The 14,122-nt window shown below is 38.2% G+C and overlaps 1 protein-coding gene across 4 annotated transcripts in view; it reads left to right on the top strand.

Annotated features, from left to right (window-relative positions):
- LOC149778344 (disabled homolog 2-interacting protein-like) overlaps positions 1 to 14,122 on the top strand; it is a 377,099-nt gene that overhangs the window by 93,280 nt on the left and 269,697 nt on the right. For all 4 annotated transcript variants that reach the window (XR_016415494.1, XM_089939159.1, XM_089939158.1 and 1 more), the window contains one exon: positions 11,210 to 11,263. Coding sequence is in view for 3 of the 4 variants with exons in the window: in XM_089939159.1 (XP_089795285.1) it covers positions 11,210 to 11,263 (54 nt within the window). In the remaining variant the exon portion in view is untranslated. The remainder of the gene's footprint in view (positions 1 to 11,209; positions 11,264 to 14,122) is intronic.

The raw sequence follows: 14,122 nt of genomic DNA, 5'->3' as shown, positions 1-14,122 counted from the left end.
ACCATGCAAAATAAACAATAACTCACCTGAGCCACAGGGGCATTGAGGCATTGATCAGAATTCTAAATTGTGCTCTTGAACCAGACTCCTATTGGTTTAAAGTCTCTATCTTAAAAGATGAAGTAGTAGTTGTGCATTATTATGCATGGACATACCAGTAATATACAAGTTGTGCACAGTTAGCCTAAGTGCAGAAACCTGTGTACTTCAGACTTACATGCATAGACTGACAACATCTTGTCTCTTTAGTGGATGTAAAACTCTTTAGCAGACTGGTTACAACTCCATTATGGAGTCATTTGACACTGACATCAAGATACTCTGAGAAGGAGCCACATTGTTAGAATTTATATGATGACATCAGATAATAAAAGGGCAGTTACAGTGAAAATCTTTAAAATGTTAATTTTTTCATGCATTTTGTGAAACATGTATATATTAAAAGTCTGTTCCTCTGGTGAAATGTACTCCAGCTAATTCAAGAAATTTACTGCTAAAATTAGTAAGGAATTAGTTTGTCCTCAATTACCTACTACATTAATTAACTCACTTAACTTAGGTTTGATTTTCTGTTTTGTGTGACATCATCCTAGCACAAGCTGATCAGCCTCTAAAATAGAGCTGCATTGATTCCATGGTCAAATCAAGTTAAAATAATAGATTTTGTGCAATATACTTTAATAAATTGTGATAAAAAACAAAAATGATAACTGCATTAGTTTTGTTAAAAATAGTGTTATATTATACAGAAGGAAGAAGAAGTAGGGATGTACTGATTTCTGTCAAACTGAGCAGTCAGTTGAAGAGCTGTATGGGCAGGCACCACTCTTTATATTTTTACCCAGCTTATTTGAAGGAATGGGATAATCACAAGTCTTTCTAAATGATGATAAATGGAGTTGGACATATCATTTAGACAATCATAATGGAGAAAATTTGAGAGTTGGCCAGTGTTAGAGGGACAGAAGAAGAATATTAAAATATAAATTGGCCACTTTAATATGGAATATAAATTTTAACTGTAAACACATTTATTTATTTAATCTTTGCCTAATAGATCTATAGCAGAAAAATTTTAAGCAAAGATGAAAACATGACAAAACTATATGATGAGATAAGGGGGCAGGGTCTAACATTTGCCATTTTAAAGAACTACAGTCTGTTTTTGAAAAGAATTGTTGTCAGTATTATTATTATTAAAATTGGTCATCTGATATACTTGTTTTCTCAGTGTGATTTGTGTGATAGTTGTATCAGGAAAGTAAATGTTAAAGTGTGATAGTTGTGACATAATCCAAGATAGTAATGCAGTGTTTGACTGCACAGTATTTTTTTCAAGTAATCATCATTATTTGGTATTAGTAGTTTCATTTTCTAAAAATTTCCACAGCACCACTAAAATTTTAATAACCTATCGCAAATTCTGTATACAATAATCTCTACATCAGCAAGATTTTTGTTCTAAAATATATCACACCTGCATACATATCAGGGGCATATAATACCTGTACCAACTTTTGTGAGAGTCATTTTTTCAGATGCAGGTAGTCATAAATGATGCAAAATAAATTTATAACAACAACTAATGTATATATTCGCATATAAGGTGAGTGTAACTGAAAACTGCATAGACCCAGATCTGCCATCACATAATGCATTGGCAATCTGGGTCTGTTCATCAGTTTATTAGGGATAATCAGTAGAACAAACAACATAGACCCTAATTTGGATGTGCATAATGTTATGGTGGAGCAGGATCTTTGTTGTTTGTTTGCCTCAGCTTATAAGCAAGTATATATTGTAGCAAATGAAGATAGGAAAACAAATTGAAACAAACACGTTCATAATTCACCTTTAAGTTTTTGTAATGTAAATATGTGAGAATTTGGTGCATGTGTTGGGTACTTGTTTTAGTATCAATTCAGTACATGTGAGTGTTCTCTGTTGAACTGTGTAATTCAGGTGTTAAAGTTCATGTATGACCAGTCACTACTACCGGTACACTCTCCAGTGTGACATCTATTCCTCACCTCTCTATTAGGGTTCTCTTCATACTGTGAATACTTTTAATGATAAGGTTGAATGTTTTGTAATATATGTCTGTTTGAATTCCTAAATAGAGGCTCTGTTTCTCAAAGGGATGGCAGACAGATGAATCATGATGTTGCAAGGCATGACCACATTCATGTGTTATACAGAGTACAGATTTTCCACTAGTATTAACCTCTCAGTGGGTAACTTGTGTTACTTCATATTAAATTTTAAGGCCTTTACAGAACTTGTTCAAGTTTCATATGCCCCCTATAAAGAGGAATGTACATTAATATGATGTTATCCATCTGTCTGTCTGTCCATCCATCCATGCATCTGTTTCTTTCCAATTTTGTTTCCACACAATGACACAACTTTGTAAGTAGCTTGTATTTGCAGCATGGAAGAAACATCTCAGTTTTTGGCTCCAAAGACACGGGGACTGAAAGACGGAAACTGTTCCTACACAATAACTTGTCTTGTGTACCAGATACCTAACTTTATAAATCACTTGCATTTAAGATAGAAAAGATACATGTTGATTCTGGGGTCCAAAGGTCAAGTATATAATGTCACTAAGAATAAAAATGTTATTAAAGCATGAATATGGGACAAAGAAAGCACCTATTTACGGTGAGGTCGAACGTCAAAGTGAAAGGGAAAGGATAGGATTTCCACAATTTTTTTAATGTTTTTTACTGCCTGCCTTGACAAAATTTTGTAGATGGTTTGCATTTGAGACAGGTAAAATATTTATTGATCTGGGGGCTTAAAAGTCAGATAACAAGGTCAGAAGAACTTTCAGAAGAAAATTAATTAAAGTTCAAGGCACCTTTCAGTTTTGTGATCAGTAGGTCAGAAGTCAAGATTATCAAAACTGAAGAAGAAAAATAATTTTTGTGAAATAACTTGATATGGTAGGTATGAATGTACTATTTACACTACTCTTGTTTATATGCCACAAAGCAGAAGCCACTTGAGGTAGTTTGGTTTTGGTTTGGTGCTTTTGACTCAGTAACACAATTAGGTCTTTCAGTACCAAGGCGGTTGGAATAAAGTGCCTTGCCCAGGGACACACCATAGAAGCTCATCCAGGCTGGTCTGATGTTAGTATTTGACCCTACAACCTTTTGGTTGAGAATCTGGCATGCTAACCATTGAACTACCATGGCTCTCACACTTGAGGTGGACACTTTCAAAAAACTTGTACAAATCTGTTTGTTCATTGCTGAATAGAAAAATGAAGTTTGTGCACTCTAACACTTCATAAATGCAGCACTTGGGCAGCTTTGCCACTGCGTCAGAATGTTACATTCTGTTTGTTTCTGATTTGGAAATTAAAATTTATGTTGTAAACTATACCTAATACCTGCCTCTTTAATAAGTTAAATTGCATTTCTTTAAGTTGTCAATGACAGCACTGTGAGTTATGCCAGCGATTTCAGTAAAAGCAAATTGCATAAAGCCTACAGGAATGTAACATGTATTTGATTGGTTTAGTGTCCAAAAGTGCAGCGGTAAAATTTATGCTGTACTGTTGAAAAATTGGTGCCATTGCAGTAGGGGTGAAGAGATACACCTGTGCTGCATATCGATGCGATTTATGATACACAGCCTGCGATGCAATACATATCGATACACTTGATGGTCTTTAGATTATTGAAAGTTAGGTGATGCTCCTTTCTATATGTTGACATACTGGTTGTATTTCCAGTATGCAGATTACAGATAGAGATATACTTATCATATATATTTATATGTAATTCTCATTGATGACAAGAAAACAAAAATACTTTCAAACAGACTATTTGTTGCTGTCAGTGAGTTTTATTCAGCATTTTAGGCCATTTAATTGTGGTTCCATTTAACTCACTTTAGCCACCTGGCTGTTAGTTTTGGACTACAAAGATTACTTTGAAAACATCTTATTACCAATTTCGTGTCGAACTTAAACTTTGAAGACATTATGATGTTATCTTCAAAGCAGAAGAAATAAAGCAAATTCCTCGACAAAAAAAATCTCATCTTGAACAAATCTGGGCTTGGCAATGGGGATGAATACCAGCAAAATTTATCACATTGTTCTGCATATGCAAAAGACTGTTGTGGCCACAGGTACTTGTATTTATTAGTGAAGAAGGAAAACTATTGACAATACCCAGTTCTATTCTGTAATATTTTCAAAATATTCACACGAGGTGATAAACTTCATCTGTTTGAAATCTGCCCCCTTACTGATTCTATGCTAATTTTATTCATTCATGGTTAATATTTTTGCATAAAAAGAGACATTCCAAATTCATTCCCCATGTATAATTTAAGGAGAGATGCTGCCAGGATTTTATCCTAAGCAGGACTTCACCCTTTGTCACCAAAATAAGGGGAGAGTAGAAAAGAAGGAGGGGGAGGAAGAAACAGTCATGGTTCATTATTTACCTAAGATTTCAATACTCCACTTTTCTTTAGAGCTCTTCTGAAATCAGAATATTTAAAAGATATGACCTTTAGTTGTATAAGTATTAATCTGCTTATTATTTCTGAGCATAGTCTGTTTCTTATCTGTGTATGGATATTTTCTGTGCTTCTTTCTGAAAGGGCATATGCATAGCTAGCTTTGTCAGCTTGAAGATGTTGGGAAACTGATCATTATGGTAGAATTTTCCAGTTCTTTTGGATACATCTGATCCAAAATAGGATTTTACACTAACACAATCTTACTTTCTGAATCATTAGTTTACTACTATGCCAGATTTCTTACCTGTTCCATACTGCTGTATTAGGGTTTTTTGTCAATCAATGCCAGAGTCTGCTTGTGCAGACAGAGCTATTCAAAATAGATATCTTCTTAATTTTTCAACCTTATTTATTCGGTTTATCTTAACCCTGATATGGATACATGGTTTTGTAGCATATGATTCACAGAAGTAAATTGATTGATAAAAAAAATGAAAATTGCATTCTTCTTTTAAATGATCTCTATTTGAATTAGGCTCATTATTCTGCCCTTTCGTCATTAAATTTTGAAATATACTGCTGAAAGGAAGACTGACTGTCATGCCCTCTGTTTTTGTCCATCCAACATGTACATCTAACTTGTATTTAATACCATTTTCAGGATCAAAAATTACTCACTGGTACCTCCAATAACAATTTACCAGCTCAGTTATGATCCAATATACTTCATGAGTCTAAAAATTATTGTCATCATCACTATCACCAGCCATTACTTGGCAAATGAAAACATCATGAACCAAACTGGGAATGTGACATTTTGGGATATCTAGGTTGCCTTTATTTTATACATGAATTTGTAAAACTTCCTTCGTGGAGGGTTCAAACTATGCCATAACGCTTGTTTCAGGGCACAATGTGCAAATCAAATTTAGTTTAACAACCATTTTTGTCATACTTGAAGACTCCAGATGTGTAAATAGTTGCCTACTCAGAAAAACAGATGTCGTGACAAGAATGGTTACATGAAAATGGTATACTTCATCTAGTACATTTTCATATGCAGGACTTTCAACTAATTTGCCAGAGTTCTCATGCATCACAGTTCTCCAAATGTGCGAATTCATACATGTTTTGCACAATTTCTGTTTAGTACTTTATATATCAATGACTTTAGAGCAAAGTTTCTATGTTGCTTTGCTAGTACTTCCTTTCTGTCATGCAAGGAAATATGCTACACTGATTGCTTATTGGTAGTTATTATTTAACCTCAACAATCAGTAACCACCAAAAAGATTTGAACATAAAATATTTCACTGCATGACACATTGGTTGTGTAGCTTTCAAATCGACCAAAGTAGACAAGATCAAATTCATTGTTGAAACTTTGAGTAAAATTGGTTATTAAAGTACTTCATTATATTCATTATGCATGTGGAACATGTTTGGAATGTATCCTTTATGTTGAACATGTTGCTGGTTCCAATAATTAGCCTGGAATTGGGGTGGGGGCAGATTACAAACCATGTCACTTTGTTTGAATTTGCAGACAGCAAGCGAATATTCTCAATAGTCTTTTCTATTTTTAGTGATAAAAATGAGTGCTTTTGACTGTAAATGCTGTTTCAGATGAATTCAATATTTAATTATTAATAAGGCAAACTAATAATAATTAATCATAACTGCTGAAGACTAAAATTACTTATATACAGTAAGTAACGTTTGTATCGATTCTCCTTCTCTTGTATCGATATGTGTATCTTTACACTAAAAGTATTGATGCATCAATATATCGATGAATTGTTTCACCTGTACATTGCAATATGATTGATGATGTAAAGAATGATTTTGATAATCATTTTGGCATCAAGGTATGTATCCGTCTATCCACACCCTTGATTAATCTCAGTGTTTAATTTTTTTTTTTCATGCCTGGCTGTAAGGCCAAGTGGGCTTGTGGTACTGCTCTAAATCTGTAATGTGTCTTTGATCTAGCATTAAGTGGATGTCACCACTCTGAAGCCCATATTTCTGACCTGATGATTTCAATTAAACTTGGAACATGGGTTTATTTCAGCAAAACCAACCTCTGATGAGTTTGATAATGAGCAAGAGTTTATATTATTGGCATCCGGTAGTCTTCAGATATGATGGAAGTGCACTCATGAGATGTCCCAGTTGGTGGTTGTGCAGCATCTGCTGTGGCTGTGGAGTCCAACATGGGAGTGGCAGTCCTTGCTGCACTTGAAGGTTGAGTCTGGTGTGGGTTGGACTGGCTTCTTCTTCCTCTGAGATCACTTTTCATCAGCTAGCAAGTGTAGCTTGTCCTTGCCTGCTTTCAGACCAGTGATCAGAGTGTGTCACCAGCTGGACCTGTCTAGAGCAAGCTCTTTCCAGGTGTTGACATCAATGTCAAGGGCTTTCATGTCATGCTTGCAGACATCCTTGAAGGGGAGATGTTGCCATCTGATCGACCTTTTGCCAGATGCAAGTTTCAAATAAAGAATATCTTTTGGGATCCATCCATCATCCATCCATTGTACATGGCCCAGCTATCTGATGTGATGTTGGCGGAGGAGTTTGACCATGCTGTGAATCTTGGCACATTTAAGCACCTTGTTGTTTGTTACTCAATCACTCCAGGTGATCCAGAGTATGCATTGGAGGCATTGCTTGTGAAAGGTGCTCAGTCTTTTCTCTTGTGAGGTGTACAGATTCCAGGTTTTACTGACATACATTAGAGTGCTTAGCACGCATGCACAGTACACAGAGATCTTAGTGTTCAGGATCAGCATGCTGTTGTTCCACACTCTCTGCGACAACCTGGAGAGAGTTGTAGATGCCTTTCCAATCCACTTGTTGAGCTCAGCATGGAGCAAGAGGTTCATGGTGATTGTAGAGCTGAGGTACATAAACTGACTGACTGCCTCAAGTTCGTAGTTGTTGATGATGATGCTTGGGGAGTCTGCATCCTGAGCCATTACGTTTGTTTTCTTTAGGCTGATGGTCAACCCAAACTCATCACATGCTCTAGCAAAGTGGACCATCAGGTGCCGTATTTCAGCTTCTGTGTGAGTTGCTAGAGAAGCATGGCCTGCGAAGAGCATGTCCCTGATGGTTGCTTCATGCACTTTGCTCTTTGCCTTCAGTTGTGCCAGGTTCAGTAGTCTGCTGTCTGATTGCGCGTGCAGGTAGATTCTTTCTTTGGATGTCCCAAAGGTGGGTTTGAGCAGGACAGTGAAGAAGATGCCAAAGAGCATGGGGGCAAGGACACAGCCCTGTTTCACTCTGCGGATATCGAAGGGGGTCGGACATTGAGCCACCATACTGCACTGTCCCTTTCATGTCATCTTGGAATGACTGGATCATGCTTAGCAGCTTTGGAGGGAATTCAGTCTTTGCCAGGATTGTGAAGAGTCCGTCTCTGCTGACCAGATCGAACACTTTGGTGAAGTCTATAAATGCCAAGAAGAGGGGTCTGTGTTGTTCTCTGCATTTCTCCTGCAGTTGCCTGACGGAGAAGATCATGTTGACTGTGGACTGTGACTCTGGATACACTACTGTCAGCAAGGGACTGCAGTCTGTTCAGGATGACGTGTGCAAAGACTTTACCCATGATGTAGAGAAGGGATATGCCTCTGTCATTGTTCTTTGACTGCTTCTTACCAAAAGTCCATGTGGCTGTGCTGTACACAGTCTCTCTGATGTGATCCCATCTCTCTTTGGCACTGCCCTTGGGAGTTTCTGAACCAAACGTCTTGGAGAGGGCATAGGTGAATTCCTCAGCCTTGTCTAGATATGATGTCTTGCTCACATCAGTGCTTGGTTTACCCTCTTGCCTGGAGCGGTGGATCTTCGGCTGAAGCTTCATTTTGCAGCACACCAGTGAGTGGTTCATGTCGCTGTCAGCACTGTGGAAGGTATGGATAAGAAGCACACCCTTCATAGCAGACTGTCTCGTAGTGATCAAGTCCAGCTGGTGTCAGATTTTGGACTGGGGATGCCTCCAAGACACTTTATGCTGTGGCTCTATCTGAAAGAATGAATTGGTAATGCTGAGGTCATGGTACGAGTACATCTCTGGGAGATGCTGTCCATTTTCATTCATCTTCCCAATGCCAAACTTGCCAAGACAGGAAGGACAAGAGTCATGGTCGGCACCCACCCTAGCATTGCAGTCACCCTTGTAATATCAAGTTCTCTTCCTTGGGAATTTTGTCGATGAGCCAGTCTTACTCATTGTTGAACTCAACCTTGGTTTCTGCAGTGGTGCCTAGTGTGGGAGTTTAAACATTGATCAAGTTGACATGCCCAGTTATGGTGTGGAGTCGGAAGGATAGCAGTCTTCAGTTTCCTTGTTGGCAGGGTTCTATCATCCCCAGCAGAATGTTCCTGATGGTGAATCCAACACCAAACTCTATGGCTTCATTGGTGCTCTTTCCTTGCCAGAAGATTATGTAGTTCTTTTCTCTGAGGGACCCGGAATTTGGTAGCTATGTCTTCTGTTGTGAGGCAACATCGGCCTGGAGACTTGCAAGTTCATCGTTGATGACTGAAGTCTTTCAAACATCGCTGATTGCCTGGAGATCACCTAAAAGCCCAGTCTGCATGGTCCAGACATTCTAGGTAACTAGCTTGAGGATTGGAGGTTTTCTTTTGTTATTTCTTGGTGCAGTAGTTGCAATCTGCTTGTCAGATACTCACATACATTAAGCTATATGCACCCAGCAAAGCAGGTGAATTGTGGTGTGATGGCACCTTATTGGCTGGGGGCTGCCCAGCTTGAGGCTGGCGGTAACTGTCAAGTAAGACCTGTTGGTCTCTCCCAACATTGGAAGCAATCTCTGGCATCTGACTCTACACCAGTCGAGTGGTAACTTATAACCGGTAAACTGTTGAGTTTCATGTTGTGTTGATGCTGTGAAGCAAAGCTGGAGTATCCTCTCCAGGGCACAAGCCTGGGCAGGGTGATATGGAAAATTAGCTGTTGCCCATGCAGCTTATTCCCCCTCTCCATGCAGCTGATGGATCCAGGGGAAAGGAGAAGCCAATGCATCATGGTACCAGCTACATCACAGGAGTTGCCGAGATGACACTGAAAGCAATGCCAAGTCGCCTTAGGGACTCTGTCTCTGGATTTTCTGTTGGGGTTTACTACCTTAGCCTTTCCCATGAGAGGGTATAGTCACAAGTCAGCGAAGGTTTGAAGTCATAGTTTACCTTCTTCTAGATGGGCGACCATCCAAGGTTAATGAGCCCCATCTGCCTGAAGCATCTGGTTTTATCATTGGGGGATTTCCAAGGGAAGTGGGTGCTTATCTCCCACATCTCTTACCGGCAATAACAACCCTTGGAACCTAATGAGCATGAACCATGCACATTAATCAGGTGATCTTGCATCTGATTTACTGAAATTTTTACCACTTATCAGGCAATATTTTTGATAAGTTGAGTTTTTTATCATCAAGATTATGGATGATTTAGATCACGAGCATGAGATATATTTACTAATTATGCCTTTAACTTCAGAGAGAAATTTATGAGGATATGGATCAGTAAGTTGCAGATTTGGAATAAAAAGTGGCCAGGGCATTAAAAAGATGGATCCAAAAATTCCCTGCCCCCCCCCCCCCATCCCCCGATCCAACATATACCCTTCTGCATATGGGCAAGCGAAATAGCCAATGAAAAATGATGTTTATAACATAACTAGGTATCTGGCCTAATGAAAATCTCTTGGAAGCAGATGTATTTGGAAGTAGCACCCAGAATGGGTTTCCTTCTCCCATTTCAGGCAAAAATGATAAAAAATTTCAGGGGTTAATGAGTTAAATAGGACGTGCTTTTACAATACAACTTTAGCCTACTTAGTCAAGTTAGTGAAAAGTATAGCTGCTAAGTTAAATAAACCAGGTGAGCAATATCAGAACCAATAGGGGTGCCTGTTAATATAGGTCTTTTCTTACAGATATATATTGGTACAAATATATCTTTTGATATCAGTAAATACCAAACCTGTTGCTATTGCAGTGCTGTTACTTTTCTGGGTGGCCCAACTGTATGACAAAAATGTGTCCTCCTATTTCGGTGAAACAGAAGTTTCCAGAGCACTTGATAACCCCTGGGACACTCCACAGACATGACAACCATGTATACTATCCTCCTTTTTTCCCCCAGCCTCATGGCTGTAATATCTGCATTGTTTATGTTGAAAATTTGCCATGGCTTTGGTGGTTGAAAAGTGATTTGACTATATCTCCTCTGCTCATATTCCTCGTAAATATTTGGATTATACCCCGGATTGTTGCCAGATTCTTTCCTCCCACCCCACACTGATGTTTCACTAAATTAGGCTGTGCCCTGGATAAGAATGAAGGCCACATATGGACATCATGTCTCTGGGGTGTCCCAGGAGTGATGTAGTGTTCTGGAGTCCTGTGGTTCAACCTAATGGGAAGACAAGTTTTTGTCATACAGTTGAGTATTTTCCACTTGGAAGTGTACCAGATATGTAATAGCGACATATAAGAATAATATTAAAATTAGTTTACCCCACCCCAGATCTCCCAGATAAACATTTTACTAGTTCTGCTGATGTGATGTCACTAGTGAAACCCAGTTTTTGACAGTAACATTTCCATTGATATTTTTAAATCCTCATAAACAGGACAGTTATACAGTAATTTTATTTTTTCTCACTGCAACTGAATTTACAATCCTTTTTCAGTGTCATCCGAGCGCCTGTTCAGAGCGAAACTATTGGATCCAGAAAGTCTACCTGGTAAGGAACTATAACAAGTCGTACTAAGAAAGACATTTTCTTTGAAGATTGTATTCTTTCAACTTGTATTACAATCAGCCCTGTCCAGTAGGTGATGGTACACAGTTAGTAACTCGCTTGACCTACCTGAGTGTCTGGAAGGATGTACATGTATTAGATTTGTTACTTGGGCTGGCTTGGTGGGGGTTGAGAAGATTAAAAAATAACTGTTGGCCATTAACCCGTGCAGTGACAATTTACACAGAAAGTGGGATGGCCATGATAGTTGTCAATACAAAAGTTGCCTAAGTTCACATGACCTTAAGTTTTAAATGCACAATTTCCTGCTTTTCGGTGGAGAAATGTAAGGTGAAGGTGGTGTGATACATGTATCAGAAGGTACTATTAAACTTTTTAATACTGATTTGATTGAGACCTTTAATTTGGTTATTGGCTGAAAGGTCTCTGTTATTGTAAGACTATGCATGCACATGTATTCAGCTTGTAACAGATGAATATACTAATTCTTTCATTAGAGGTGAAAAAGATTAATATCCTGCATTCTGTTTTACAATAGATAATTATGTTGCAGAAATTTTAATAAATGATACAAACTAATAATTAGCTACTTTGTTAATTCCTTGAGATTCCTGCATGGAGAGCTTTTGCTCTGTTTGACTAATGTTATTAATAGAGTTCCTCTTGATCAGGTTTGATAGGACTTGGCAAAGAGGATCAAACCATCACTTTGAAACACCTGGCTTCTCCTGTTTTATTGCCTAGGGCAGGTATAAAATAGCTGTATTATGTACTGTATATACTTGCTTATATGTGGAGTCCAAGTGCAAATATTGCAGGATCAGGTCTTCTTTCACATATTGCATAGGCAGATATGGGTCTATGCAGCATCAGTAGGAGTGTGTGTCACTGTGTGATTTGGATTTTTAACTTAGCTTTAACACTTTTTCAGTCATATCACTATGATGTCTGCGTTGTGGCAGCTCATAGTGATGTCTAACACTGGGACATCATGCCACAGACATGTAGCATGTTGTCCCACCCAGTCACATTATCCTGACACTAGGCTGACCAGTCCTAACACTAACCTCTTAACACATTAACCCCTAGCGACGACTTTACGGGGCAGGAGGTAGTAGCCTACTGCCGAGCTGTGTAGCATCATGGTCATGCATGATACACTAAAGTGGGTGGTATTATAGAAAGGTAGACAGATGTAGCTCTACAATGATACCAAATAATCTGGAATAATTTCTAGTTGCACTACAAAATACAGATAGAAAAACCTCATTTTTTCGACCTGACTTTTTTTACGCCAAATTTGCCCGTGGTCGGAATCCCATTTTGTGTCCAGATTTTAGACATTTTGGTCTCAGATCTAAGGCAAACCAGTATGAACTGCAAACAGACAGATGAGCCTTTGCAAAAAGTAGGATAAGATGGGCATTTGGAATAAAGAGTGGTCTCCATACAAAAATAATTTCTCTGTTTAGCAAAAAAAAAAAAAAAAAAATAAATTAAAAAAAATAGAAGTACATGTTTTACCCTTCTGCTCAAATAGCCAACGGAAAATGATGTTTCTAACACAACCAGGCAGTATGTTATTGAAAGATGACCGGGCATTTGGTGTTTTCGAGTCTATTCAGAAATAGCTTTCAAAATGTGTTTCCTACTCGATTTTCAGCCAAAAATGGCAAAAAGCTCCAGGGGTTAATGTGTTAATGCTGAGTGCCAAGCAAGCAATGTTCCCTCTAAGCTGCATGTGTGCATCCATATAGCTGCTCAGACAACCCATTGAAACTGAATTATTCTCCATGCAGCAGATAAGAATTACCAACTATTCAATCCAACATTATTTTTTGCAATTTGTACAGATGTTTTATGATCTAAAAAATTTGCTCAAGTCACCGTAATGCTTGCACAATACAGCACACATAGCATGCACATAGTTTGCACATCTACCATTTGCTTAGAGGGAACGTTGCAAGCAAGGCAGCTGTTGGTACAATTTTTATACTCGGTTGGGGATCGAACCTATGACCTCCTGCATCCAAGGTGGATGCTCTAACCACACTAGGCCACTGGAGAGTCCATCATTAGAAGTAACCATAGAGCAAACAACGTGGACCCTGATCTAATGTTACATTCTGTGAATGGCAGATCTTCGTCTATATAATTTTTAAGGAGTAATCATAGAGCAAACAACATGGACCCTGATCTAATGGTACATTTAGTGAAAGGCAGATCTTGGTCTATGCATTTTGTTTGGAGTAATTAGTAGAACAAACAACATAAACCCTGCTCATTATGTGATGGCGAATTAGGGTCTGTGTTGCTTGCAGTTGGACTCAAATTATAAGCAGTTATTCATGGTGCATGTGGACTGACTTAAAACAATCAAGCAAGCAAATTATGGATTATGCAGTAACTAATTTGCCTACTAGATTCAGAGAATGCACAGTCGATATTAGAGCTGGGTATCACAAAAGATTTTCTTCCTCTGAATTTCTGAACATACCATGATACATGCCATGTTATCCTGCTGTTATATTAGGGACCACAAATTTAATCTTCTGGTGCTGGGGCTACAAAAATATCTTGATCAGATTTATAGCAAGATAACATCATATTGTATCCATTCTATTTTTTATAAAAAATGAAGCTAAATATCTGAGATAAAAGAAAATTCCTTGGCTCAAAAGAAAATTGCAGCCCCTCCCCTTAAATGGTCACTACCTTGTAGTCAATGAATGTGCAGTGACCATATTAATAGTTGTCATTTAAAAACTAACTAAAATGGGATGATTAAGCTTACACTATAGCTGACACCCTACAAAAAACATTGTGCTGACATTAGACAGT

Source organism: Sinohyriopsis cumingii, chromosome 17, assembly GCF_028554795.1.
Source record: "Sinohyriopsis cumingii isolate HCF-2022 chromosome 17, ASM2855479v2, whole genome shotgun sequence".
NCBI lineage: Eukaryota > Metazoa > Mollusca > Bivalvia > Unionida > Unionidae > Sinohyriopsis > Sinohyriopsis cumingii.
The sequence above is the reverse complement of the archived record's forward strand: the minus strand, read 5'-3'. Positions and strand labels throughout refer to the sequence as shown.